Source organism: Urtica dioica, chromosome 10 (assembly GCF_054948205.1).
Source record: "Urtica dioica subsp. dioica isolate 48M chromosome 10, U.dioica_male_clone48M_v1_H2, whole genome shotgun sequence".
NCBI lineage: Eukaryota > Viridiplantae > Streptophyta > Magnoliopsida > Rosales > Urticaceae > Urtica > Urtica dioica.
Window position 1 is genome coordinate 25,074,812 of NC_142765.1, and position 27,790 is coordinate 25,102,601.

Sequence of the window (27,790 nt, forward strand, 5' to 3'; positions counted from 1 at the left end):
GTGGTGGGGGAGTCGGTGTTCATGCACGGAGGGCTTCTGGCAGAGCACGTGGATTACGGCCTGGAGCGATGAACAGAGAGGTGAGGGAAGAATTCTAATTTCTGAAGGTTTGATATTTCTTTACGTTGGAGAGATAATGAGAGATGGGTTAGATATGCATTTATGGAGTTTTAAATGCTCATTTGATTTATGCGAGGTAGTTATGGTCGATTTTTTTTTTCTATTTAAATTATTACGCTGAAAATAATGGGCGGGAGTCATTTAAGGTTATTCACGTCTTTTAACTTGCTGTAAATAGATTGCTGTGGCTATTAACATAAAATTAACAGAATATTGGCTAAAACCAAAACCCTTATAACCGTATGGCTATATACCTATATAACTCTATAATCAATTTATCATTGTAGAAAAATTGATAGAATAAATAATTGTATTGTTTTATAGATGTATATTATATTGATTATATGTATACCGAAAATTTTGTACTAAAATTACATATATTTTATATACTGAAAAAATGTATAATGTATACGGAAAATGTATATTTAAGAATATTATCATCCTAAATATTTCAAAAACATTTTCTATAGGTTTTGAAATACAACAGTTATTTTAGAAAGGAACCTGCAAAAAGCGTTAGTATTGTAATTCACTAAAAAAAAAGAAGTTTATCTGTCGGGCCCAATAAAGAAAACCCATTTGTTTTTATTTATTTCCCTCCCAGCTTTGTGTGTGTGATGATAAAACTAAAAGTATAAAACATGAAAGCAAGCCTCACACGATTATCGTTTGCTTCAAAACCCCGCACAGAAAAAGAATTATAATTATAATTAAAACAAAACAATTTCTCTCTCTCTTTCGCTCTTAACACAATTCTCTTGTGCCGCCAAAAACCAAACCGAAACGCCATGGAAGACCACAGAGACCTCGAAGACGACGATGAAGACAATGAGCAATTCGACGAGGACATGGACGCCCTGAGGCGCGCCTGTATGATCAGCGGAACTAATCCCGACGATCTGTCGACCTCAACAGCAGCTGAGGAATGTAACTCCGACGAAGTAAAACCCGGACCCGGCGGCGGAGACGACGAAGAAGAAGAAGACGACGATGATTACGACATAAGGCTGTTCCAAAGCATTCAGAGACGATTCTCGACCCCTTCCGATCCTCTCTTGCCCCAGCCCCTCTGTTTTCTTCCCCCGCCGGGAGGCTTTTCCGACGACGACGCGGCGGAGGATGACGATGATTTCGAAACCCTAAGGGCGATTCAGAAGCGCTTCGCTTCCTATGGAAACGGTAAGCCTTCTCAATTTTGCGCCTCTTTTTCTTTTCTTTTCTTTTTCTTTTTGAGTTTCATGATTCCATGTGGATTTAATTTTCATTTTCGGCTCAATTCAATGTATTATGTAATGCATGGGTTTGGATTCAGTTAATTGTGTTTGATACTGATAAAATATTGCTGTTTGTCATTGCTATTGTAGACTACTACTTGAAGTTTGATGCTTAATTTTTTTAGCTTTTGTAGATAGGAATGTAGGACCTATGGCTAACCAATGCATAATCTCTATTTCATTATATATATAGCTTTTCTTGATTTATGGTTACTTCTATGTCAAAATTTTCAAACATTGTTTTCGCTGTTCTTTCTGTGCCCTTCTGTGTTTTTGCCATGAGCACTCAGCTTCTGTTTGCGTATAAAAGGTGTGATTTGCACATTCATAAAAGGTGTGTTTTGCACATTCATGTCGTACACACCATGTGTTTGCGGATTTGGTTGGATATGAATTCTGTAGACACAAAGTATATTAATGAGTTTGAGCATAATTTGCTTGCTTACTTTACTGCAAACTGTGTTCCTGTGGTCTTAGTCTTGTTAGGATTGAAATCCATTAAACCAGACATACCTTTGATCCTATCTGTGTATCTGATGTCTGTAATCCGTCAAATGCTATCCTTCGAATTTCAGGTGCACTAAAGAATAACCCCGAGAATGCTTTAGAGAAAAAAGAGCAAGTTCATGCTTTGCCTGTCTCATTGGAGGCTGAAGCATCGAATGATTTGTGCTTTCCTAGATTTGATGCCAGCGAGGAGTTTTCAGATACTGATTACGGGCGAATGGCCCATCAATCGGGGGACAACTTGATGGATCAGCCTTCTGCGTCGATTCAATGGAACCCCACAGATTCCTCCGAGCCATCTACATCACAACCACACTATTCAAGTTTCCCAAAGGCTGGAAGGGTGTTTATGGACGCTATAAAGAAAAATAGGTCATATCAAAAGTTCTTGCGGAGTAAGTTAATCCATATTGAAGCAAAAATTGAGGAAAACAAGAAGCTGAAAGAACGTGTTAAAATCCTCAAAGACTTTCAAGTAACTTGCAAAAAGCGAACTGGCCGAGCACTGTCGCAGAAGAAAGATGCTCGTGTTCAGTTAATTTCGGTGAAAAAGGCATGTTCTTCCAAAGATTTGAAGGTAAGAAATATATATCTATACGCACTAAGTTTCCAAGGATTTAAATGTGCATGTATTACTGTAGCTTAAACTTGGCCCAATAGAATCATAGAATAGTTTTTGAGGTCTGGAGTCTGGACCTTAGGCATAGTGAAATCATGTAGGTCTTGTGGTAATATGTTTCGTCTTAGAAGAGCCTGTACTTTTCTCATGTCTGATTTCCTTAACGAGTTCTCGTTATGCTTGCCTGGGGTGAGATTCAGCTGCCTTATGCTTTGTCACTTGGTGCATGCGGATAATATGAGAATTATACTTGGTGCATGCGGATAATATGAGAATTATACTTGGTGCTTATAGTACAAGGATTATGTGTTATGCCACAAACATACAGCTTACTGATGAGAAAGACCATGTATATAATATATACACATGTCTACAATTTTGGGTACCTTGCTGAATTTGCAATTAGCGTTCTTTTTCTTGTTCATAATATATACACACGTCTACCATGTATATAATGTATACACATGTCTACATGTCTACAATTAGTGTTAATCATTGTATCGCTCTTTGGATTTTTTCCTGTTGTAACGAGTTCAAGTCCTTTTCTTTAGCGGATTTGGCTAGGGATTGGTCTAGTTCGCTGTAATTTTTTTTCTAGGGATTCTGTTTTGACTGGGGTTCTCCCTAGTGGTTTTTTGTAATTCTTGTTCTGGATTTTCCGGCTTTGCCGCGGTTATAATAAAGTCAGCTGTTTCTTTTAAAAAAAAAAATATGGTGTGCTCCGTTGTAATGCTACAATAAATTTATTTTACAGGTTCATGATAAAAAGATTCCCGCTATGTTCTCTGGCCCACAAGAGAATTCTCATGCTGCGAATTATAGAATGGCTTTGTCAAAGTTTCCACTCTCATTACACCGTAAAAAGTGGTCAGAGCTAGAGTTGAAGAATCTTGAAAAGGGGATACGGCAACAATTTCAAGAAATGGTGCTTCAAAACATGGTGGACCGACTGAGGTACTTATATTCTCATGCTTTACCATGTTATAAATTGTCTCTACTCCTTTTAAATTGCTAAGCAAACAGTAAGCAGGTAATGTGCGTTCATCATGTGCAATATCTGATTGTTTGCATAGATAAACGAGTGAATATTAAGGATATTGTGCAAAGCACAACCGGCTGTGGATTGTGCAAGTAATGGGATAAGCTTTTATGTTTGTTTCGAGAGTCTTTTTATTGCTTTCAAACAATTTTCTATTGGGAAATGTAAAGTTTCATATAGAGAAGCAGTAATTGTATCACTCAAAACAGAAGCGGTAACTGTATCACTCAAAACAGAGCATATACGATATCATGATTCATGATTCATTCCCATGCAGTTGCTGATGATCAGTACATATTGTCAACATGGTCTAGAGTTTCCAAGTTGCCTCTGTTTTACTCCATTCTAGTTCGTATGGTTTGAGAGTCTGTAGGATAGTAACCCATCCCGTGATTTTTCTCTATTTATTTCTCCACCTCATTCCAATAGCTTTTCTTCTGGATTTTATATCTTATATTACATACCGTCCCTTTAATCTCAATACCGCCTTTTGCTTACGTTATCCAAATATGATAATAAATCATTTTTCAAGAATCAGTGTCGTAACCAACTAGTGCACTTATCTGTACAGCGATTCTGACGATTCTCGTGGACTCGGTAATCTGGACAATCTCCTAGCCTCTGTAAAAAATCTGAACATCACTCCAGAAAATATTAGAGAATTTCTTCCCAAAGTAAAATGGGATCAAGTAGCTTCCTTGTATGTTGTCGGACGAAGCGCCGCTGAATGTGAAACAAGGTAATATATCTCTTCTCTTTTGATGTGAGTTTCAGTAATTTCAAAGCGATATTTATTATCCATGAGTTGACCATAACAATCATGCAATCAAATCTAATTTCCCTTACCTAAGAGTTGCTGGTCTGGTGGTCCGGCCCTTAATTTATGTTCAAGTGGTCATGTATTTTTAGCCACCTGCCAATTGCTAGCATATCCAGTTCATCGAATGTTGTGGGTCGGGCGGTTCCTAGGGACTAAACCCTAGTTTAAAAAATGAAAAGTAAAAAATAAAATTACAATACGCAGGACAAATCTCGGGCTCACATGTTGTACTGGGTGTAGGGATGTTCCCTTTCTCAGGCTTGCGTAGGTCTGGGATAGGAAGGACAGTCTTATTTTGTAACAATTTTTCATGAATAGAAGACTTGTTTCCCCTAAAATAAAAATTGAAAAGTAATTTCCCTTTTCAAAAGAGAAAAAGTTTTCTGCTTTCTTAGTAATAGTTACCCATGAATTAATGTGGGTCCTTATCATAGTTCCGAATCCTACGATGTTTATCCTTGTTTCCTTTATTAGTTTGATTTCCGAAGAATTATTCTCTGTCCAGTTCTTCTGATTTATCACCTTGAGCACTCCAAAGTCCAAAATAGAAGATGATAGCATCATGTGGTAGGAGTCTGTGAATCGGGCCAAAAAAATCAGCTTATTGCTACCAAAATGACACATTGGACTCGATAAATTTGTCTAGTAAAACACCAAAAAAAAGTATAGGCGCCTACAAGATAAATCTAGACAGACATGAAACATTACCGGATATAAAATAGATATGGAAAATAAACCTGTAATGTTTCACTGGAGGTTTCAAATTTTTTTGGCTTCAAGCTATAACAACCAAAATTTTGTCTTGATATTTTGATTTACGCCCTATAGTTCTGGGGAAAATTCTTGAACTCATGCATAGCTCATTTGGCTCTCACATACCAAAAGAGAAGGAATAAATTCTGGATTTTTTTTTTTATTCTGGAAATTCTTTTTGCTTAGATAAAATTTCCAAAGGCCTTGTAAACTTGCTAACGCCACATTACAAAGCGGTAACAACAACGTGTCTTCTGATTAAACCCTTGGAGGATTAAAACCAATGCTAATATGACGCGAGACTGTTTATTAGCTAAACTAAATGGCAGCTTTCTTCTGTTTCCAAAAAACAACCCGCATTCAACTGGATAGTTGCGGTATTTTTCAATAGCATTTAGAAGCATTTTTCATATTCGATCTCTCCCTCAATTATTTGCAGCCCTTGGCTTGTGTTTTGTTGGTTTCCTCCTGGAGCATGTGTCCTTTGACGAAGCAAGCTTTGCAGACGTCTATGACGATTACGATCACAAACATGCTTGGGCATTTTTTGGATTTGAATAAAAATGCCAGGTCCGCATAGATTATTCAGGTGGGACCGATAATGATGCAATTACTCAAAACAATTGTGCCACGTACGTGTGTGATGTTGTAAATTGTCAGCGCAGACGATTGTGACGCTCTCTTTGTCAAACCTTGGATGACCATGCCCATAATGTAGACATGGATCATTATATGTCAATTTTGCTTAATGCATATGATTATGATACATGCAGGTGGTTGAACTTTGAGGATCCTCTCATCAATCAGGGCTCATGGACTGCTCAAGAGGATAAGAAGCTTTTGTTCATCGCCCAGAATAAGGGAATCAATAATTGGTTTGATATCTCAGTATCATTGGGAACGAATAGGACTCCTTTTCAGTGTTTGGCACGATATCAGAGGAGTCTGAATGTCTCAATATTAAAAAGTGAGTGGACCGAGGAGGACGATGCTAAACTTCGTTCTGCGGTTGAAGTATATGGTGAGTGTAATTGGCAGGCTGTGGCTTCTTGTTTGGAAGGATGGACTGGTACTCAATGCTCAAACAGGTTGGTTAGCACTTCTTGAGCTCCTGATTCAATATCTATTTTCTCTAAAAGCAAAAGTTATGCATGGTTATTTCCTCATTCCTCATTGCTGAAACTAAAGTATGATTGATTTTTCATGAGCATTATATATCTATGCCAGGATTATGAGTAAGCTATCACGCCTGATGCTAATATTTAAAATGTGTTTCAACATTCTACACTTTCATCTGATATAAGGGAAAATATCAGGAGTATCCCTCGTGTTTAATCGAAATGCGAGATTTATCTCATTTATTTCTAGAAATATCAGACATATCATTTCAGTTTAATATAAATGACATATACCTCCCCTAAAAAAATGTTATATTACAAATATCACCATTTTCGTTTATTTTTTACAAAAAAAATAATTTGAACTCCCCAAAATACCCTTGATAGAATAAATATTTATTTACTATTTTATTAAAAAAAAAATCAAAATCTCTCTTTATAAAAAAATTCCTTAACTTTTTATAAAGAAATTTTTTAATTTAATTTTTTTGTATATAGAATAGAAAATAAAAAATTATTTCATTAAGGGTATTTTGGGGAGTTCAAATTATTTTTTTGTAAAAAATAAACGAAAAATGGTGATATTTGTAATATAACATTTTTTAAGGGATGTATATGTTATTAACTGAAGGGTGTCTAATATTTCTAGAAATAGAGGGGATAAATCTTGCATTTCGATTAAACACGAGGGATACTCATGATATTTTCCCTATATAAAACTTATACATCTAGCAACCTTATTATGCCGTTTGTACTCAAGGTAGTGAAGTATCTTGTACACCTCTCGTAGTTTGTTTTATGTATATTTACCGTGCGAAATTGTGGAACCAGAAAGTAAGATTTAGTTTTTCTCCTGCTGGGTGTTTGACGCAACAGTGCAAGACTCAAAAAAGAATTTAAAGTTAACTTATTTCTGAAATTTGTGATTAATTTGGTTTATTATTATTGAATATGGAAAAGGTATTAGTAATACGAATCTAGAGCATTAAACCTAAAAATAAGCAAACCAGTCATATTCTATTAAAAACAGGAAACTTAATCTTATAGAAAAACAGTAAAGCAAACAAACTAACGTTATTCCCGACTATTCAATGCCAGATGGAAAAAAACTCTCCATCCAGCAAGGGAAAAGGTGGGTAGGTGGACCGAGGATGAAGATAAACGACTGACCGTAGCTCAAAAACTTTTTGGTCCAAGAAATTGGAAGAAAATTGCTCAATTTGTGCCAGGTCGGACAGAGGTGCAATGCAGGGAAAGGTATATTTATTTTCTTAGATTTCTGTTTTTTTTTTTTTTTTTTTCTTTTTTGGTATGGTTGTTTTGCATTGCTAATGTTTCAATTTTGTTGCAGATGGGTTAATTCACTGGACCCTTCTCTGAATTGGGATAAATGGACTCTAGAGGAGGATCTCAACTTGAGAAAAGCAATTGAAGAGCATGGATATTGCTGGACTAAAGTTGCTGCAGCGTTGCCAAGACGTACTGATAATATGTGTCGCAGGTACATTTGGGTAGTAGTGGCCATCAGAATAGTCTGATATTTTTTTTAAATATAATTCCTATGGTCTTGGTGAGCCAAAGTTTTCTAATTTTGAACTATGCATGCTTATTATGTATCCAGGAGATGGAAGAGGTTACTTCCTCATGAAGTACCTTTGCTTCAAGCTGCTAGAAGAATGCAAAAGGCTGTGTTTATATGCAACTTTGTAGATCGAGAGTCAGAACGTCCCACCATTGGCCCTATTGACTTTACCCCTTTACCAAGGATAACTGCTACTGAGGATATCAATCATTCCAAGGAGCAGAGTAAAAATTCGAGGTATATTGTCAATGTTGGTCGTCGGCTTTTAGTTTTATCTTATTGTTAAATTTGTACATGATCTAATATAGTCTGCACTCATCATATGCAGACTGAGAGTTGTTACACGGAAAAAGAAAACACCTTCACAGTAAGCTAAATTCAACTTCTGAAGCTTTCTTTTAGGCTTCTTTGTTCTTTTTGTCTTTCCAAATCCAACAGTGAAACTTGTATAAACCTATAATTCTGGATTCTCTTTCCCCTATATTAGTTAGTGTTACAGAGTTATATATCGCTTACTAGTGAATTTTCTCTCTGATTTTCATTAATTAGTTTCGTATTACTTCTTGATATGCAGTGAAACTGCCAAAGAACGGAGAGTAAAGAAGTCTACCAAGAACACACAAACTGGTTCAGATAATGCCCTGGATATAGCTAATCATGCTGAGCTTGATGCACTTAAAACAGCTACCGATCAAGTTCCAGAAATTGGTATGGATAGTATAGAGGGACAAAATGGTTCGTCATCTCTCATTCAAACCCAGTGGGTGTCAGTAAACGACGAAGTGTTGCCAACACTTGGTAGCAAAAGTAAAAAACGCCCCCGTAAACCAAGTTATAAGAAGGAACTTGCTGAACAAAAAGAGAGCGAAGGTCTCGAGTTACAGACAGAGAGTTTGAATGTTGCAAGTAATGGTGATCGTAGGACAGGGTCTGTTCATGGGAATGGTACTTCATTGCCCAAGAAGAGGAGGGTTTCTTTGAAGCGGAAAGATGGCGGGAAAACACAAGCTACAAATTCAGAAGAACCCTTGAATGTCGTGGCAATTAACGGTGATCATAACACAGGGTCTCTTCATGAGAGTAGTACTCCATTACCCAAGAAGAGGAGAGTTTCTTTGAAGCGGAAAGATGACAGGAAAACACACGCTACAAATTCAGAAGAACCCTTGAATGTCATAGCAAGTAACGGTGATCATAACAAAGGGTCTCTTCATGAGAGTAGTATTCCATCACCCAAGAAGAGGAGAGTTTCTTTGAAGCGGAAAGATGACGAGAAAACACATGCTACAAATACAGAAGAACCCCTGAATGGTGTAGCAAGTAACGGCGATCGTACAGGGTCTCTTCAAGAGAGAATTACTCCATTACCTAAGAAGAGGAGAGTTTCTTTGAAGCGGAAAGATGAAGGGAAAACACACTCCTCAAATACAGAAGAATTCTTGAATGTCATAGCAAGTAACGGCGATCATAACACAGGGTCTCTTCATGAGAGTAGTACTCCATTACCCAAGAAGAGGAGAGTTTCTTTGAAGCGGAAAGACTACGGGAATCTACAGGCTACAAATTCAGAAGAATCCTTGAATGTCACAGCAAGTAATGGCGATCGTAATACAGGGTCTCTTCAGGAGAGTAGTACTTCATTGACCAATAAGAGGAGAGATTCGTTAAAGCGGGAAGATGACGGGAAAACACATGCTACAAATTCAGAACCCCTGAATGCCAGTCTTGCCTATGGAAAATTGATTCTTAGTAGACATACTTCTTCTGTGAACTTGACTATACCACCGGGGACTAACAATGAAGAAATCCATTCAGCTGTCGGAATTGATGGATCAGTGGCGAAGAAAAGTTCAGACTTGAAGCAATACAGCAGAAGGAAAAAGAACACCAAGTCGATAAATGTTGTTCCTGCTCCTTTTGCGAAGACTGGGGAGAATTCGACTCTGACTTCACTTGCTTGCGTCCTAAGCAATACATCAGAGAAGATAAAACCTTTGGCTGGAGATCTTGAGAATGGTCAGACTTGTCATCCATCTGTGCAAAGGGAATCAGAATCGCTTCATGCGCACGATGAAGAGTTGAGAGGCCTCAACGGTGGGGCTTCTGATAAGAAGACAACGTGCGACTCTGGTGACTCTTGTGTTGTCGCTCACGACGACGAGCCTGGAAGACCCAATAAAGTTAGAGACTCAAAGTGTGCGGCGACGAAGCGAACGGGAAGTATTGACGAGGCTGTCGGCGGTCCTAAAGCTTCTTTTGTCGAAGAGGAGTCAGAAAAGAGATCCTCGAATCCCGAAATCGTTCTCCGTGCCTGTCAAACCTCCAGTCTGATCAGGGGATCGCATTTACTTTCCAAAAGGGTAAATCAAGTTCGAGATGGTGATGAAGCGTCCCACATCCCCGGCGACAATGGTGACGAGTTTGACGATACGACTCTCGCTTGCTTTCTGCAAAGTAAATCAAGAAAGAGGCGGCTTCAATCTTCCGAGAAATAGTGTTATTATGCGTGAACGTTAATTGAGATGTCTTGATTATTGGTTTTTTTGGTTTGTTCAGGGAGTACTCTCATTCTACTTTTAAATTCATCGAGATATGAACTATGCTTGAACTAGTTGAGTTTGGGTTTAGTATCTCGGGAGCTGAGTTAGTATATAGGACCCGAGTTAGGAAAGGAAATTTGTGCACACAATTCTATTGAATTACTATTCCTTCATATTAGAGAAGGGCGATGAAAATTAATTGCGAGATAAAAATACTCGTCACTACACATATATATTTTTGTGAATTCCCCTTGTTACTGTTATTAAGTTCAATCACCGTACAAATAAGCATGTGGTTGGTTTTTGGAATCTATAGACATTCAATTTGATCGACGAAAATAAAAGTATATCTTATTTTAATTTTAAAACAATTTTACCAAAACACTTTTCCATATTTTTTTAGCAATAGTAATTTTTTTCATAGCAAAATCAACCACGTATTCTTAGTAGTGTAGCAATACCAACCTAATACTATATCTGTCTATTCTCAAACTTTGAGTTGCAAATCAAACGCTTTTACAGAAATTTATAGTAGCTCCTATTCCTATATCTAGTAAATGAGATAAAATGCTCAGAATCAAACAGCGCGGTTCTTTAAAAAAAAAAAAAAAAAAAATTTGGGATTCAAAGAGGAAGTAGAAAGACTGGGCTTGTTGGAAAAGAAACCCATCACAGAAAAGCCTGTCAAAAGAAAAGCCCAATATGGAACGCAAAAACCCTAATCCTCAAATCTCTCTTCTCGCGAAGGTATACACACATATATATGTAAACTGAAGCGCATTTCTCCTATCCCCTTTGTCTCTCACTCTCTCTCTCTCGCACAGCCTCCAAACCCTAGCTCTCTCTCCTCTCTCTAGAAATGGCGAGCGACGGGCTGGTCCTCCGAGGCACCATGCGGGCCCACACCGACATGGTGACGGCGATCGCGACGCCGATCGACAACTCCGACATGATCGTCTCGGCGTCCAGAGACAAGTCCCTCATCCTCTGGAAGCTCACCAAGGACACCGACAAAGCCTACGGCGTCCCTCGCCGCCGCCTCACCGGCCACTCTCATTTCGTCCAGGACGTCGTCCTCTCCTCCGACGGCCAGTTCGCGCTCTCCGGCGCCTGGGACGGCGAGCTCCGCCTATGGGACCTCTCCAACGGCTCCACCGCCCGCCGCTTCGTCGGACACACCAAGGACGTCCTCTCCGTCGCCTTCTCCATCGACAATCGCCAGATCGTCTCGGCCTCCAGAGATCGGACCATCAAGCTCTGGAACACCCTCGGAGAGTGCAAGTACACCATCGCCGACGGCGACGCCCACTCCGATTGGGTCAGCTGCGTCAGATTCTCTCCCAACAACGCTCAGCCGACGATCGTCTCGGCTTCCTGGGACAGGACCGTTAAGGTGTGGAATCTCTCCAACTGCAAGCTCCGCAACACCCTCGCCGGCCATGGAGGCTATGTGAACACCGTCGCGGTGTCTCCCGATGGTTCGCTCTGCGCCAGTGGTGGCAAAGATGGTGTGATTCTTCTCTGGGATCTCTCCGAGGGCAAGCGTCTTTACTCTCTCGAAGCTGGATCGATTATCCATGCTCTGTGCTTCAGCCCTAACAGGTACTGGCTATGCGCTGCGACTGAGAACAGCATCAAGATCTGGGATCTTGAGAGCAAGAGCATCGTTGAGGATCTCAAGGTTGACCTCAAGACCGAGGCCGAGAAGACCGACGACACCCATGCCGCCACCGCCAACAAGACCAAGGTAATTTCCAGAAATGAATCCGAATTTACAAGTGTCCTTTTTTTTATTTATAGAAATGAGCTTTTGCTTGCGTTTGATATGTGTTGTGAGGTTCTTGATTGAGTATCTTGTTGATGTGATATAATTGTTGTATGTGTTAAAGAATTGGACTTTGTTTATACTCTAATTGACATGTTTGAGTAGGCTTTCAGAGGTAATTTGCTTGTTTGTCTTGTTCATGTTCAGTGTGTGTTTGAATCACTGAAGTTTTATGTTGAGCTTCTGTTTTTGGTATATGGTATTGATAATTGTGATTAATGAATTCATTTTCCTCTCGTATGGCTTGGTATGACGAGACGAAAAACCTCTCACCTTATTTTAGTAGTTGCTATCTAATCACTATGTAACTGATTTTGAACTGACAAGGTTTTCTTGAATTAAAGTGATGAAATGTGGATGATATTCTTTCCTGTGAGGCTGTGAATGAGAGTCTTGTCATTGGATTTGTGCAGGAAATCTATTGCACAAGCTTGAGCTGGAGCGCCGATGGAAGCACTCTGTTCAGCGGATATACTGACGGAGTAATCAGAGTCTGGGGTATCGGCCGCTTCTAGAGAGCATAACCTTTCAGTTGTGTTCGCGTTTTGCGCTTCTGTTTTTATTCATTTCGCGGGAAAACAACAAAGTTGATTACTCTTAAGTTCTCTAGTGTTTTGGAAAGCTATCTTTAGGGGTTTTTTTTGTTGGATATTATGGATTTTTCATTCTCTTTAAATTCGACTTTGGCTTTGGGGCCTATTTGTTTTCGGTTTTGTTTAAATTATCATCGTTAGATAATCATATTGCTCGTTTTCGTTATCTTGTTTTCGCTTGGGTAGAGCAACAGATGGTCTTATAAAAGTTTTGGTATATTTCAAAAATAACATTATTGCCTCTCAGGTTAGGTTCCCTTGATTTTTTTGGAACCTTTCGCGTCAATACCCGGTACGTGTGGTAGAGCGTTTACGTAACAGATGTGATATTATGGATTATGGTGAATGTTATGTCTTTACATACAGACTCAGGCAAGCTGAAATCTTTAGCTATGCATATCTTTAAAAAAAATGAATAAACTCATGAAATTTCTAGCTATACATAATCACGTTAAAATGTAATCAGGTGACAATCGTTTGATTAATCTTGACCAAATTGATTATTAAAATTAACCGTTTGCTAATTAATCGATCGGTTAATTTATATCCGGTCGAAATGTTCACATTTTACTTATTTGTTCATAATTTATTTTTATCTACACTATAATTTTTTTCCTTTAAATGTAGTTATAAAATTATTTTAAGAAACTTATTTTTGATGGCTTCGGTAATTATTTCCTCTTTAAATGTTATTTTCTCAGTAACTTTTTGGGATACAGAATTGATTTTTGGCACGATTAACGATTCAAAACGATCCACTCACGTGTTGACACGTGGCAGTTCGTTGCCACGTGTCAACACGTGAGTGGATCGTTTTGAGTCGTTAATCGTGCCGAATAGCTTTACTCTTTGGGATAAGATGACTAGCATCAAAATTTAGTTACGAAATACTGCGTGGAATAGGATATCCCGCTTCCCGCAAGGTTGCGGGAGCGGTTTGGCATTCTTCTGTGCGCTTGGGTCAAATCTTGCTTTCGTATTCAATGTAAATGATCCTATATAGGTAAAATTGTTTTTATGTTTCAATTTGTGAAAAGTAATATATATATATATATATATATATATATATATATATATATATATATATATATTGCCTATTCGGAAGGGAGAAATTAAAATTTTGGTCAATCTATCATTATATTTAAAAATTAGCCAATAAATGTAGCTTCTTCAGTTATTGTAATTTTTTAATCAAATTTTCAATAGAAGCCCAACCTCATCTGTATTCCAAGAGGTGGTTTCCTTTGCCGCCGTTGATTATGGTCGCGAGCGCCAAGCTCTGATTCAGGGTGATGTCCTCATCGTTGACGTCGATGAAGATTCGACCAAATTTTTTTTTTTTTTTTTTTTTTTTTTTGGTCTTGGTGAATTTATTGGTTAATATCAATAACTATGAATGTTTATACTATTTACTCGGACAGTTAATAACATTAAATGCTAAGGTTAATGTCATTAACGAACGAGTTTCAGATTCATATTAGATTTAGGTTTCGGATTTTCTCGAAATCTTCGAGCGATTGTGCATTTCGTCTTCCTTCGACTAGCTCCAGTGTCGGAGCCAGAAAAAGCGGCTGAAAGCTCCAGCCGAAAAGCATAGTCTCACCTACGACGCTGCATTCGCTTCCCGGAGGCGGCTTCCTCTGTAGCCATAGGTTATGGCCACGATCTCCAAGATCTCGCGATTCAAAGCGACGTCGTCGTCGATTGAGATCCGACCATTTTTAATCTAGGAGAATTTGTAAGCGTTTCTGAAAATCTATTAACTATGAATGCTAATATTATTTATTCTGGATGTAATATCATTAACCATTTGATTAATTAGGTAAGAATTTGAAATTTACTTTTGATAGGACATTTGAGAGTCAATATTGTTAACCGTTACCATAAATATTATTAACAACGAGCATTACAATTATTTATTTTAATTTTATTGGTTGGCTATTTTTTTAAATATATTTATAATTTAGCTACAATTTGAAGTAAATTATATGGGCTAAATACTAAATCCGCCCCTAATATTATTTTCAGTGAATGTTTAGTTGTTCAACACAGGTGAGTTGGTGGTGGAAAGAAGAATTTTAATACATGCAATAAATATTGAGCATAGACGACTCAAGTTCATGTTACACGTATTGAAAAACTTTTATATTCGAAAGAGTACCATATAACAAATCGTAATGCTGTTATAAATTTAACCAAAACTAAAATTTTGTATCTCCCACTAATGTACGTTATTAATTCAGGAAACTTGAGAAATCAAGCTTAATATTTGAAAACCAAATTCTATCTTGAACACTTTAAGAAAATTGAATTTTTGGATAGGTAAAACATCAAAAATACATTTTTTAAAAAACTTCACAACGATTATAAAGATGAAAGCAAAAACTTTGAAATTATTAGAAAAATGAAGACAAAATCTTTATAAAAATGAAAGTAAAAACTTTCAAAATAGATTATTTTGATACTAGTGATTTCGAACTTTTTTTGTCTTGATCTTTTTAATACGTTTTGAAAATTTTACTTTCATTTTTCTAGTGATTTCAATTTTTTTTAAAGAGTATTTTCTACGTTTTACATATTTAAAATTTAGTTTTTCTAAAATCTTTAACATGAAACTACGAGATAATGTGATACATAATTTGAGCTGTCATGAGCTATGACACACAATTGAATTTGTGATTTAATTCCCAGCGACAACTTCGTCTAACTATTCCAGGAAGTATAAAAAAAAAAAAAAAAAAAAAATTAAGTGCCAAAACAGTGCTTAAACAGTGCCAAGCTGTTTGCTTTTGCGTCTATGAAATACGAATAAATATATGTGAGATCAGAATCAGTTTATAACGCACTTGAGGAATAAGGACTACGAAGCTTCTCTTTCTCCTAAACCCCTCCAAAGTAAAGAATTACTCACTCTCCGCTGTATTTTTGTTTATTGAATTTATTTAATCGTCGAGGGCGAGTCTTCCCAAACCCCGATCGAACCTTGTCACGACTCACAAGTCACAACACAAAAACCACTAAATTATATCCTCTCACTTTTATATCACAAATTATTTATTTGTTCTCAACTTGGCTCCAAAACCCCACTTCCTTTTTCTCTATATTCGTTATTTCATGGATTCGTGAGCCGCGGAAACGGAATTTTTGGGATCAACGGAAATGTTTTCTTTAAGGTCAGTGCTCTTCGTCACGAGCTTCTTGATTTGACTCGGATCTCTGTCCAATTGCACTGTTAGGGCTTTATTTGCCGTTTTTTTTTTTCTCAATCTGTATTGTTTCGGTTCTTTACAATATGTAGTCATAAAAGTAGGTCTATGGATTTCGCTGACTTAATCTTTGACCATTGTGAAACAAGGGATTTTTGGAGGAGGCACAAAAGGAAGGTCATCGTCGGAGCGGGTCTTTTAGGCAGTGGTTATGGTCTCTATAAGCTTTACAATGCTCATAGACAAAGGCTTGATGATCTGGAGAGAGATCTTGCAAGTGAGAGGAAGAAAGTTGATGAGCTCGTCAAAGACCAGTAAAAATTATTAATTTCTATTCCCAACTGAGTCTCTTATGATTTAGTGCTTTTTTTATGGATTGGAATTTTGTTGATTTGAGAACAGAATGCAAGCTCATTTCGAGAACATTCAGAGGATCGCAGACACTACCACGTTGCCTCACGCGATGCACTATTTGAGCAGTCGAATCGAAGAAGAGCTCGAGCTTTCTCGCCTCACCGATCGCCTCATGCAAGGCAAGGGTCAACCCAACGCTTTGACCGCCGCCGAGAAACTCGAGCTATGGGATAAGCTCAAAACCATGAGTAAGAGTTTTGCGTTTAGTTTGATCGGTTTTTACCTGAAAGATGTCGTAATTTGGTGACCTGTCGTTGTTTTACAGGTTTCACGAGAATGGTTGTGTCACTGTGGGCAATGACTGTACTTAGCTTGTATATCAGAGTTCAAGTCAACATATTGGGAAGACATTTATATATTGATACGGCATCTCATTTTGGAAGCTCCGATTTACCGGTAAGTTGACTGTATTTTGTTTTTCTTTCCCTTGCGGTTTACTAAGAAGTAAATTAGCTACTAAGGCATAAAGATAACTTGCTTCCGATCCGATAAGAAGAAAAAAGGGAAGAGGATTTCTCAGAAGAAGAAAAAACAGATTTCTTGGCTGGGTGTTTTCATCAAATTTGCTACAAGATTCCACGTGCAGATTAGTATCTAATAATTGACGTGATTCATGAATAGTAAATTAAGCTTAAACAGCTTATAGGTTATTAATGATCTACTGTTACTATGATAATCATCAAGTATTTGTTACGAGTAAGGGTATATAATACCTTCATTTGGTGTCCCTGGCATACAAACCTAGTTTCATCTGAATCCGTGTTAGTTTTGTTTCCATTTCATTTTTTTTACTTCATCATGAGCTAAAATTGTCCTTCTATTTTATCATATTATACAAGATTTTTCTTAACCATTCATCCCACACTCTTCAGTGTACTTTCCCAGTGGTTTGCAGGTAAGAAACAAAGGGAACATAGGATTAAAAGTGCTAATTTTGTTTAACTGGACTGAACCATTGTACACACTGTTCTACGGGAAGCAAATCAGTGATCAAAATCCCCTTTGACAACAATAATGATAGAAACCGTTGTTGCGATGACTATGAAAATGGATTGCAGGTTCTAATACATAAAACTGTATCTACTGTGTAGTATAATATAAACAGTCCATTATTCTAGTATGGGGGATTATTTGTTAAAACTTGGAAAATATTACTCAATTTGGAGAATTGGAAAATGAGAATGTGACGTAGATCTAATTCTAATATAGCGCTCATTGTCTACTATTATCAGCACTGATAATTTCCCTTTTTTTGTATCCTTTTTTAGTTGAACATACAAAATTTTGTCCCCTTTTTTGTTTTTATTTAGTGCCGAATCTTTTCAGTAAAAATAGTTGTTTGAATGTGTAATGATGTTTTTAGTTGAATGAACATACAAACTTTTGTCCCTTTTTTTGTTTTTATTTAGTGCTGAATCTTTTCAGTAAAAATAGTTGTTTGAAGTATGTGTAATGATGTTTCTATCGGTTATTCTGGTTCTGTTCCTTCCCTAGAAATGTTTACAAGCAATTTTGTTATCCATTGAAGGTCACCTTGAAGACCCTTTGTGCTCAATAACATGAATATACAAAGTATAAGCCAAGCTTATTTGAAAAAAGTTCTTATTGATTAGAACCTCCAGCTTAAAAAAAAAGTGGTACAAGTTATTGCTTTGTGATGAAATTTAGGCTTTGGCAAATATTATGAATTCTGAAAAAGTAATATGCGTTATTTATATTTTTATAAAATATTTTATTTTCCTTTTATTTGTACGCATTAGTCTAAAATATTGATTGTTTGGATGATCACATGGGGTTTTTCAATTTTAAAAAGAAAACTTCTGTCTCTTGGACACATTGTAAATTAATGATAAATGTAGTCTATCTCTAAGTTGGCTTCCTATTTTAGTATGGAGCACTGATAGCTTATTTTTGTATCGAGAAACTAAAGTGAGAACTACTCGAGCGACATGCTAAGAAATTCTGTTTGAGCTTCTACTAGTGTATCTTGCCGTATTATTTCTGCCTATAAGTGTGATTTCCGTTAATAAACTATGTATCTCCTCGCATTTCTTTCTTCCGATACGTCACACATTATATGTACTTTGCTTCCAAAGAACTCTTCAGTCCTGAAAACTAATTCCCATAATCCGAAACTAATTTGGTCGTGTTTCAATAGGACGATGGAGATCTCGTTGAGAGGGATGATCAACAGAGGTTCCTGGCAAGTGCCGATTTTCTCTCTTCTCGTGCCCTCACTGCCTTGATCTCTGATATACAAACAGCTGTAGAAGAAGTTCTCAAAGGGTAAGCTTTCCCTCGAAAAGAAATCTTTTAAATGCTTATTTAATTCAATCACAGTGAATGCCCTATGTAGATCAGAATAGATTCGTACAATGCTGGTCATATTCGGATAAACTTGTCTGTTGATCGGTGTATAGGAAACAATTGAGGGACACCTTCAACACATCAGTTCTTCATGAAACCATTTCGCAAATACTCGACACCTTCAGGACTATACGAAGTCCTCGTGTTTGGGTGGACTACTTGATGCCTCGTTTTCAAGAATCAGCTTTAGCTTCCACTAGCAATGCCCAAGCTTTCTCAGATGTGACCAAATTTGATCAGCTTATGCTTGAAACAAGGGACGTGATATCCAGGTGTGTTTATGAACTTAATCTTCTTTATCTTGTAAATGCCTCATTAAAACCTGGTCATCGTCTCTCAAATGACGGGTTCTGAAAGGCTTAGTAGACTTATTAATTTCTCAATTTGTTGATTTATCAAAGGGGTAATGACTTGTGGTGACATGGTTCTATGTTGATCTCCGAAATAGCTAATCAGTCTTTTCTTTGGATTTGTCATCTTTTTTCCTCTTATCACACCACATTTGCAACAACAAATACTAGTTTTTAGATACATCCTTTTATCTCATTTTTATTTAAACTGTTTTGAAGTTTCTCCTGCTACTGTTTTGAGCACTGGATTGATATATGGAATTGGTGAAAAAAAGGGAAAACATAGATAGATCGATATGTAATAATTGAAAGGCATTTCACCACGCAGTTAATAGCTAGAATATTTGTCTCAACCAATAGAAGATTTGGTTGAGCAATTAGCATTTCGTTTCTGCTTCCCAAGGATCATATATAAGTTCAAGCAAGGACTCTAGTTATGGCAGGACTCTTTTTTTTTTTAATGCATGATCATGAAAGTGAAATAACTCGTCACTATCATGTTGCAGTGGCAAATTTGTAAATGTTGCGGAGATTGCTCTGAAAGCATCGGTGGATGAGTTGATAAAAGAGATCGCAATCCAATGCGGAGGAGACAACTTGGAGACCGGGACGCCGCTTGCCAGGTTATTAGCACGAGTCACCCATGTGGGCCCCGCTCTCGTTGAAGAACCGAGCAAAAACCGATTCATTCAAGCCATTAAAAACGTACAAGAAGTCGAGCTCTTCTTCACCCTCCTCTACTCCAACGCGGATCTCTCGGGCTAGCTAAGTTTAAACTGTGAGTTTGTTTGTATTCTCAGTTCTAGTTTTTTTTTTTTTTTTTTTTTTTTTTTTTTTTTTTAAATTAATAATAATAATAAGGTTTTTCTTACTATTGACTTTTGCAAGGGAAGTGGATAAAGATATCTCTGTAAAGAATGTTGTGATTTGGTAATTTACCAAAAATTATTCAGCAAATTGAAACAGGCTGAATAGAAGAAAGTTTTAGGGTTACTTCATGTAATTTACCCTTTGTGGTATTTGTTTCTTCTCAACGACCTTTTTTTTTTCCTGTTACCTATTACTTTGATTTTTGTATTGTTTAGGTAATAATCATATATGAGACCGTCCGACCGATAGATATTAGATCTCTCACTAATGATATTTGTAAGCGGCAACAGCCATTAGTGCGTGACATGGCTGAGCTGTATTCATTTGTGTATTTTATGGACCCCTCATCTTTTCAATCTCACCCTCTCTTGTATATGTTATACACTACCAACAAATCTAAGAAACACACAAGCTAAGCTTATTGGTGCAAAAAGTTTACTTTCCAAGGTTAACGAGTAACTTCTCTTCTCTAAGCACTCGATTGAAAATGAGAAACAAGATCATTAAAATTGGTGCTACAAGTGAAAATATCATCAATCACAAACTTTCCAAGTGACGCGAAACATGATTCATTAGTCGCATGAAAGTACCAAGGTATATTAGTTAATCTAAATGGCATAACTTGCCACTAATACAATCTTTGTTTTGTTTTAAACGCTATTTTTCATTAAGCTCCATCTCGCATTTTAGTAAGATGGTATCCATATTTAAGATCTATTTTTGAAAACAAACAAGACCAATGCAACTCGTCAAGCATATCAGAATCTCATGACTTTACTTGGCAACGCTTCAGCATGATGGAGCGGTAACAACGAGCCAAAGGCAGACTTGATAAACAGTTGTCGCTGCAGTTCGTTAAGTTTCGAGATGATCTGATCAAAGTGCTTCAACTTTGTGTGTGTGTGTGTTTATTCTTGCATTAACGAGCCATTTACTTGAATTGAGTTTATATTTGGACTGCAAAATGTTAATAAAATACATGAGTACACTATATTCATGTATAAAAAAATACATAGGATATCGATACTACCGGGTGTTGATGGCCCGACAATCAATGCACATTCTTCATGTGTTATTCTTCTTCGGGACCTAAGGAATCGGTACGACGCACGGCACGGACAGTCAATTTGGTGCTGAATTCCTTGAATTGATGGCAAGCCTTTTGTAAGTTCCTTGGGAACAATGTTTTGAAATCAGCGTTAATTTGGTAATGATGTGTTCAAAAACCGCTACTTACGTAATTCTCTCAATAATGCGCGGTATGGGCGTAAAGTCGGACCAATAATATCGAAAGGCCCAGGAAGGACGAATTCCCAACTTTTGTCGCGCGAGATTCAGAGTACGAGTGAAGAGAAGAGAATAGCAGAGTAGAGAAAGCTTGACCTCACCGACAATGGCGTCGAACAACGGCGGTGAAATTCTCATGCTGGAAGCGCCGTCAGGGACTCCCGCCCCTCCATTGTGGCGCGCGCCAGCGAAGGCCGACGTCGTCGACGCCCTTCCGTACATCGACGACGACTACGCCGATCCCTCCGTCAAGCGCGAGGTTGACCGTCTCGTCGAGGAAGAGATGCGTCGGAGCTCAAAGAGACCCTCCGACTTTCTCAAGGACTTGCCTCCTCTTCCCAAGTCAGATTTCAAGGTCTACTCTGCTCTTTCCTTGGATTTCTAGGGTTTGTCATCAAGTGTTTGGTTCCCGAGAAAATGAATCGGGACTTCTTTTTTTTTTTAACTTTTCTTTCAGGAGCATCCGATGCTCGCCAGAGAATACGATCGGGTGCGAGCGGCGAAGCCTCCGATGATCCTCGATTTTGGGCGGGAAAAGCTGGAAGCGCCGCCGGCGAATCGGAGGAACGACGAGACCGCGTGGAAGCAGGTTCTTCAGAAAGCTCAGTGCTCTTTGCAGTACCAAACTATCAGGTAACGACGCAGTTTTGGTCATGCGCGCCAAGTGTTTGTGAAATTTCTTTGGTAATGGGATTGATTTGTTTGTTTGTTGTTTGTAGGCTGGAGAATCTGGAGTTGAGTTATAAGCATGGTCCCGATGCCTGGAAGCAGAACAATAAGCATTTGGAAGTGCTTCTTTCCAGGTTTGTGTAGCTGTAAACTTGAGCTGCTATCAATTGAAAGTTTAGCAAAACAATTTTTTTTTATTTGCATTTGAACGCACAAAAGGGGATTCTCAGGAATATTAGGATACAATGGATATTTGAGAGGATATAGAGCCTCACCAAACGAAAAACATGATTTTCCATTAATGGGATTCTCAGGAATTTAGGATACACTGGATATTTGAGAGGCTCAATTCTAATGGCATTGTTCTACAAGCCAGCAGTATGTTAGTGCATTTTAGAATCAAAACAATTGATATTGTTATTATTTATTTTAGTTTTATATTTTTGTGACTGGCTTTTTCAAATCAGCAAGGGCTTTGGATTTCTGAATTTCTCTGTAATGTTTCGTAATTGATAAATTATTTTATTGTTTTACTAGTTTAGGACTTAGGAGTAAGGGGATTACCACTTCTAGTTCCTGTGAATTTGTTTAATTCTATAATCAGCATCTTAGCGCTTTGCTGCTTGAAGCTAGGGATTCAGGTCTATGATTAAACTGACTAGTCTATCTAGCAGGAATGTTAAAATTGATAAAGAAAGAACTTTGAGAACAAAATTTCTGCACTGACTATAAAGAATGTTCCTGATGTGATCTAATGCTTCTTAACTGGTATGCTTGGTGAAACTATCTGACTGCAAATGTAATAAAAATAATATTCGAAAAAGATAGTTAAAAAGGCTTACATGAGCCTTTCGCAAGCTTCGTCCATACATTCATTTCTACAAGACCTTAATCGTAAAATGCATATTGAAAATAGCGTTATAGTTATTATCATAAAGGTCCATTCCAAATTTTCGTAGAACTTTTGCAGAATGCAGAAGTTAGCTCAGCAACAGTATGAAAAGATTGAGATGGTGAATCGCGAAAGAAAATATCATCAGGTTCCTTTTTTTCTCATTGGGTTAACATTATTCTCCAGTTTTTTTTCCTGTTTGCTGATAAGATAAAATCTAAATGCCTTTCTTGTTCAGCAAAACACCGCATATGAGCTTAATGCTCTTTCTGCACAATGGAAAGAGCTTTGTCAGAAGAACATAGAAATTCAAACTGCATGTGGTCAACTTGAAAATCATATATCAGAACTCAAAAGAGAAGCATCAGAGAGGTATGCATTTGATTCTAAGCTATTTGGCGCAAATAATTTATGAACTTGTATGCAAGCGGCAATTTGGTCCCTAATCTATTTTGTGGAGCAAAATGGTCCTCAAAATTTTGATTTGGTAGCATTTTAGTCATTTTCTCAAAGATGAAACATCTATTTTTATGAATTTAATACCTAAACAACTTAAAAATATATATATACAAACTCAAGTAACCTGCTGATTTTATTAGAGTACTTAAGAGGAAGGGCTGAGAAATAAATTTGAATAGAAAGAACCGAGACACACCATCAGCTCTAATACCATGTAAACATGGAGAAGAAGGAAATAATATATATAGATTTTTTTTAAGAAACTTAAAAAAATGTATACTAATAAAATATTATTCTAAGGATTTCTCTACATAATCTGAATTTCCGACTACAAAAACAATGTGTTGAAGGTATAAACAATTTTAGCTTTTAGAGGAAGATTTTTTTATTATTTTTAACTTTACCTTTTAAATTATATACAAGTTATCTTAAATTTATAAATAAGTTGTAATTTTAGGTATTGGGTTTAATGAAAAATAAATTAATTTTTATGCAAGAACTAAAATGTTTAATAATCAGAACTTTTATTACCATTTTACTCAAAAAGATAGTTTAGAAACTAAAGTGTCATTGATAATAGTGTAGGGAATATTTATAGTAAAACGCCTTGATTCATAAACTATAGACAGCTAAACAGCTCTATTTTTTTTGGGTCCATTTAGAGGATGGAACTTTGAAACATCAGCAGCAGGAAATGGTTCTTCTCTTCTCTCAGAATAAGAAGGTAATTCTTTTGAGCTTTATTTTGTTCATTTCTTTTTCAGGATAGTGTATCACAGTTGTATGCTTCCTTGATCTTAAATCCAATCCTTCATTTGATTGAGGATGCAATGTTATATGAGCTCTTTGTATAATGTATCAAATTGCTGTCCCTATATTTAGATAGACGATACATCAAAATTACTAAAGTGATATCCAACATTGGCTTCTTACATTTTTAAGACACTATATGGACTTGATGCATAATATGGTACTGTTTTTATTTCTTGAATAGTGAAGACTGCGTATAATGTTACTTTCCAAAAGCTCAAACCCTGGTGAAGAAAAAGCATATTCCGATAATCAAATGTTATTAATTGGAATGCTAAATTATACTTACAAAAAATTAGCAAAATAGCCAACTTAAACGTTTGGGTTTAGCAAAATAGCGAACGTTTCGTAAATCTTAGGTAAATAGCCACTTCATTTTAATTACAAGTGTATTTTTACAAAAATACTCATAAATAAGTTCAATTTTTTTTGGATAGTTATGGGTATTTTTGTAAATATACGCTTGTAAATAAGCGTAAATAAAATGGAGTGGTTATTTACCTAAGATTTACGAAACGTTCACTATTTTGCAAAAGCAAACGTTTAAATTGGCTATATACCTAATGGTTTTCTATATATGATATATATGAGCTGTAGTATCTACCAATTTATTTATTTTTTATGATCACAGCCATCATTGAAGAAAGCAAGATTATAGTCGGTGTTTAGGTATCGAGCTGGAAACTGTTTCCAGCTCGATACAATGGTAGAGTAAAGATACACTTTCTTCTGGCAAGAACTCTTTCTGGGAAAACGCGGGGGACGAGAAGTTACGATTGCGTAGATGATCCCGAGTCGGCTATTTCCTGTTTTGAGTCACGGGTATTTCAACTAGTGTATTCATTTTGGTCATCTTCAAATTGTTGTAACTCTTGACACAAGGGACAGGGCTTCCTGATGGGGCCAGCTCATTAACTGGTCGATTGGGAAATTTGATAAACCCTGAAACTCGATAAAATTGGAATATTAGATTTTTGACGTTTTCGATAAAGCTTGTCATAAACTTCACCGGTAAAATCTGAAACAATTTAAGACCTGTACCCGTGATGGCTTAGGCCATCTCCAACCGATCACTCTATTTTTCGGTAAACAATGATTTCTCTCCAATCGAACTCTATTTTCAACTCTATTTTTCACTCTATTTTTTTCCCCTTTATTTCTTATTTATACTTATACCACTATATTTTTATTATTATTATTACTAATTAGATAACTTAGAAGAATTATGATAATGAGTAAAATATTACTCTATAAAATTAATTATAATTATAAATATAAATACATAATAAATAAAATAAAATTTTATTTAATAAAAATCACAACACAAAAAATAAAATACAACACAATACAATTAAAATAAAAAAAAATTACAACACAACTCAATTAAAATAAAGAAAAACAAACTACAACACAACAAATAAAAGTAAAATAAAGTAAAACAAACTAGAACACAACAAATAAAAGTAACTTTAACACAAACAATTATGATTCGGAATTAGAATACTCTTCCCACAAGTGCTCAATCAATGCATTCCGAAGTGCGATGTGTGCATCTTTATCTCTTATTTGTCTATAACGAGTAACAAATTGCTCAAATCGTGTGCCATCATCCACCACCATTTCAACATTCGTTGGTGGTGTTTCTCTCGCAACTCCTATTGGAGCACTAAGATCTCGTTCATCTTCAATTATCATGTTATGCATAATTATACATGCAGTCATGATATCTTGTAAGACGTCTTTTCTCCAAAATCTTGTCGGTCTCGCAACAATTTCAAATCGTTGTTGGAGAACCCCGAAGGCACGTTCTACGTCTTTTCTGCACACTTCTTGCTTCATAGCAAAATATTTTTTTTGTGGCCTCGCGGCTCTCGGATAGTTTGCACGATGGTTGACCATTTTGGATATATACTATCAGCCAAATAGTAACCCATATGATACTCTGTTCCTTGTATGACATAATGAGTAGGAGGAGCGATACCTTGAGTGTGATTGGAAAATAAATGGGAAGAATCTAGCACATTGATATCGTTGTTGCTCCCTGGCATGCCAAAATAAGCATGTCATATCCAAAGATCATAATCTGCTACAGCTTCAAGTATAATAGTAGGAAGTTTGATCATGTGTGGAACATTATTAAGAATTTTGAAAAATTCCAAGATGGAGCCTCAAGTGCAAGACAAACATCTCGAGGTTCATCTTGCCCACAAGAGTCAGAAAATCCAATTCCTGAATCTGCTAGACATCCATCTCCTCCTGAACGGCCGATTGGGGTGAAGAAAGCCAAATTAAAAAAAAAAATTGGATGATGGAATAATGTCTAGAATTAGTGGTATTGAGGAAGGAAATAAAGAACTTCTTGAGCAATTGAAGAAGACAAGTGCAATCAGGGAACACCACTTGGAATTGAAAGAAATCAATGAAAAAAATAAAATATTGTTCCGGGATTTAAGTTCAATATCAGATCCACAGTTTCGTGCATATATTCAAGCCGAACAAGCGAAAATTATGCAAAAGAGGCTTGAACAACAGCAATCCCATGCACCACCTCCGGCTTCTGATTCATATTCTCAATATTTTACCGGTCTCGGGGGATCCGGCACCAATCTTCCAGAATATTAGTTTATCTATTGTTATTTTATTTTGTTGCATTGTGTTTTTAATGTCTTTTGAGTTTTCTTGTTGACTTTCTTCTAAATTGCTAATGTAATTGTGTTTGGTATTAGTTTATTATGACCGTTTTAATATTATAATTTTCTTGCAATGTGCAAATATCATTGTTGTATTTTAAAAATTGTTGTCTTTTAAATTATGCACAATAATAAATTTTATATAAATTAAATAATTTTAGGGGTAAATATTAAGTAATTATATACAATTTGGGCATTTGGGTAAATTTTAAAACCTAAAAGAGGAAAAAAAAAATGTATTACGTTTAAACAGTGCATCGCTACAAATAGCGCTGCACTGTTGGGAAATAACTTCCCACGCTATATTAGCGTGAGGTATGCCGCTCGAGTGGAGCACTTGCGTTAAAATTAAGGAACGCATAGCGCTCCACTGGAGAAGCTCTTAGTATTGATATAACAAAAAAAAAAACAAGAGCATTAAAGACCCATACCCACTGAAACAGATATGGACAACCCGCATGAACAAGCATTTCATGAATCAAATGGCATTAAAGATGACAAGAGTTAAACAGCATCCCCTATTCCTAAACCTTTAAAGAACAAGCATTCAATAACTCTATGAAACCCTTAATCTAACTACTGTATTAACTACGGATACACCTACGGAACCTACGTCTGAAAGTCTATTCATGTCATTGAATGCCAGTTATAGAAATGTTTCAATGCAGTCATGAAACAACATACCAGATTTCATGAAAGAAAAAAAATACAATAACATTATTCAAGCATTTCAATAATCGAGATAAAGAACTACCACAAGTAGTGCAGCCTATCAAACTTTCCCATGCACCATGCACTATCATTAATACCTATACTTGATAAGTTAACATTAGTACCGGATGCTACCATAGTCTCTTAACTCAGTAAATTTCTGTGCTCTCTCACTATCGACCAGCTTCGGATATTTCTCTTACCAGGAGTGTGTTCTCCTAAATTACTACAAAATTTGTTTCAGATTTTACCGGTGAAGTTTATGACAAGCTTTA

The 27,790-nt window shown here is 36.6% G+C and overlaps 4 protein-coding genes across 5 annotated transcripts; all 4 read left to right on the top strand.

The window, feature by feature from the left end:
• The first annotated feature begins 785 nt into the window (after window positions 1–785).
• Window positions 786–10,635, top strand: MYB4R1 (myb domain protein 4r1). The gene is made up of 10 exons (XM_089628038.1): window positions 786–1,299; window positions 1,970–2,478; window positions 3,275–3,474; window positions 4,131–4,298; window positions 5,906–6,220; window positions 7,349–7,507; window positions 7,602–7,751; window positions 7,872–8,082; window positions 8,141–8,199; window positions 8,407–10,635. Exons 1-10 carry the CDS (start codon window positions 909–911, stop codon window positions 10,325–10,327), a joined length of 4,083 nt encoding a protein of 1,360 aa, XP_089484164.1. The 5' UTR covers window positions 786–908; the 3' UTR covers window positions 10,328–10,635.
• A 506-nt stretch (window positions 10,636–11,141) lies between these two features.
• On the top strand, window positions 11,142–12,956 carry RACK1C_AT (receptor for activated C kinase 1C). Its single transcript, XM_089628590.1, has 2 exons — window positions 11,142–12,119; window positions 12,611–12,956. Exons 1-2 carry the CDS (start codon window positions 11,232–11,234, stop codon window positions 12,710–12,712), a joined length of 990 nt encoding a protein of 329 aa, XP_089484716.1. The 5' UTR covers window positions 11,142–11,231; the 3' UTR covers window positions 12,713–12,956.
• A 2,662-nt stretch (window positions 12,957–15,618) lies between these two features.
• On the top strand, window positions 15,619–20,358 carry LOC149384426 (peroxisome biogenesis protein 3-2-like). 2 transcript variants are annotated; one of them, XM_089629386.1, is made up of 8 exons: window positions 15,619–15,963; window positions 16,146–16,310; window positions 16,399–16,598; window positions 16,676–16,806; window positions 18,569–18,696; window positions 18,831–19,049; window positions 19,634–19,905; window positions 20,021–20,358. In XM_089629386.1, the coding sequence occupies exons 1-7, from the start codon at window positions 15,950–15,952 to the stop codon at window positions 19,890–19,892; spliced, it is 1,116 nt and encodes a 371-aa protein (XP_089485512.1). In that variant the 5' UTR covers window positions 15,619–15,949; the 3' UTR covers window positions 19,893–19,905; window positions 20,021–20,358. The 2 variants fall into 2 exon arrangements, with proteins under 2 accessions (XP_089485512.1, XP_089485511.1); XM_089629385.1 differs by having other exon boundaries at window positions 15,620–15,963; window positions 19,634–20,358.
• Window positions 20,359–21,315: 957 nt separating this feature from the next.
• MOS4 (modifier of snc1,4) lies at window positions 21,316–25,105 on the top strand. Its single transcript, XM_089629595.1, has 7 exons — window positions 21,316–21,639; window positions 21,742–21,917; window positions 22,004–22,087; window positions 22,924–22,993; window positions 23,084–23,217; window positions 23,967–24,028; window positions 24,746–25,105. The coding sequence occupies exons 1-6, from the start codon at window positions 21,391–21,393 to the stop codon at window positions 24,022–24,024; spliced, it is 771 nt and encodes a 256-aa protein (XP_089485721.1). The 5' UTR covers window positions 21,316–21,390; the 3' UTR covers window positions 24,025–24,028; window positions 24,746–25,105.
• Window positions 25,106–27,790: the final 2,685 nt, after the last annotated feature.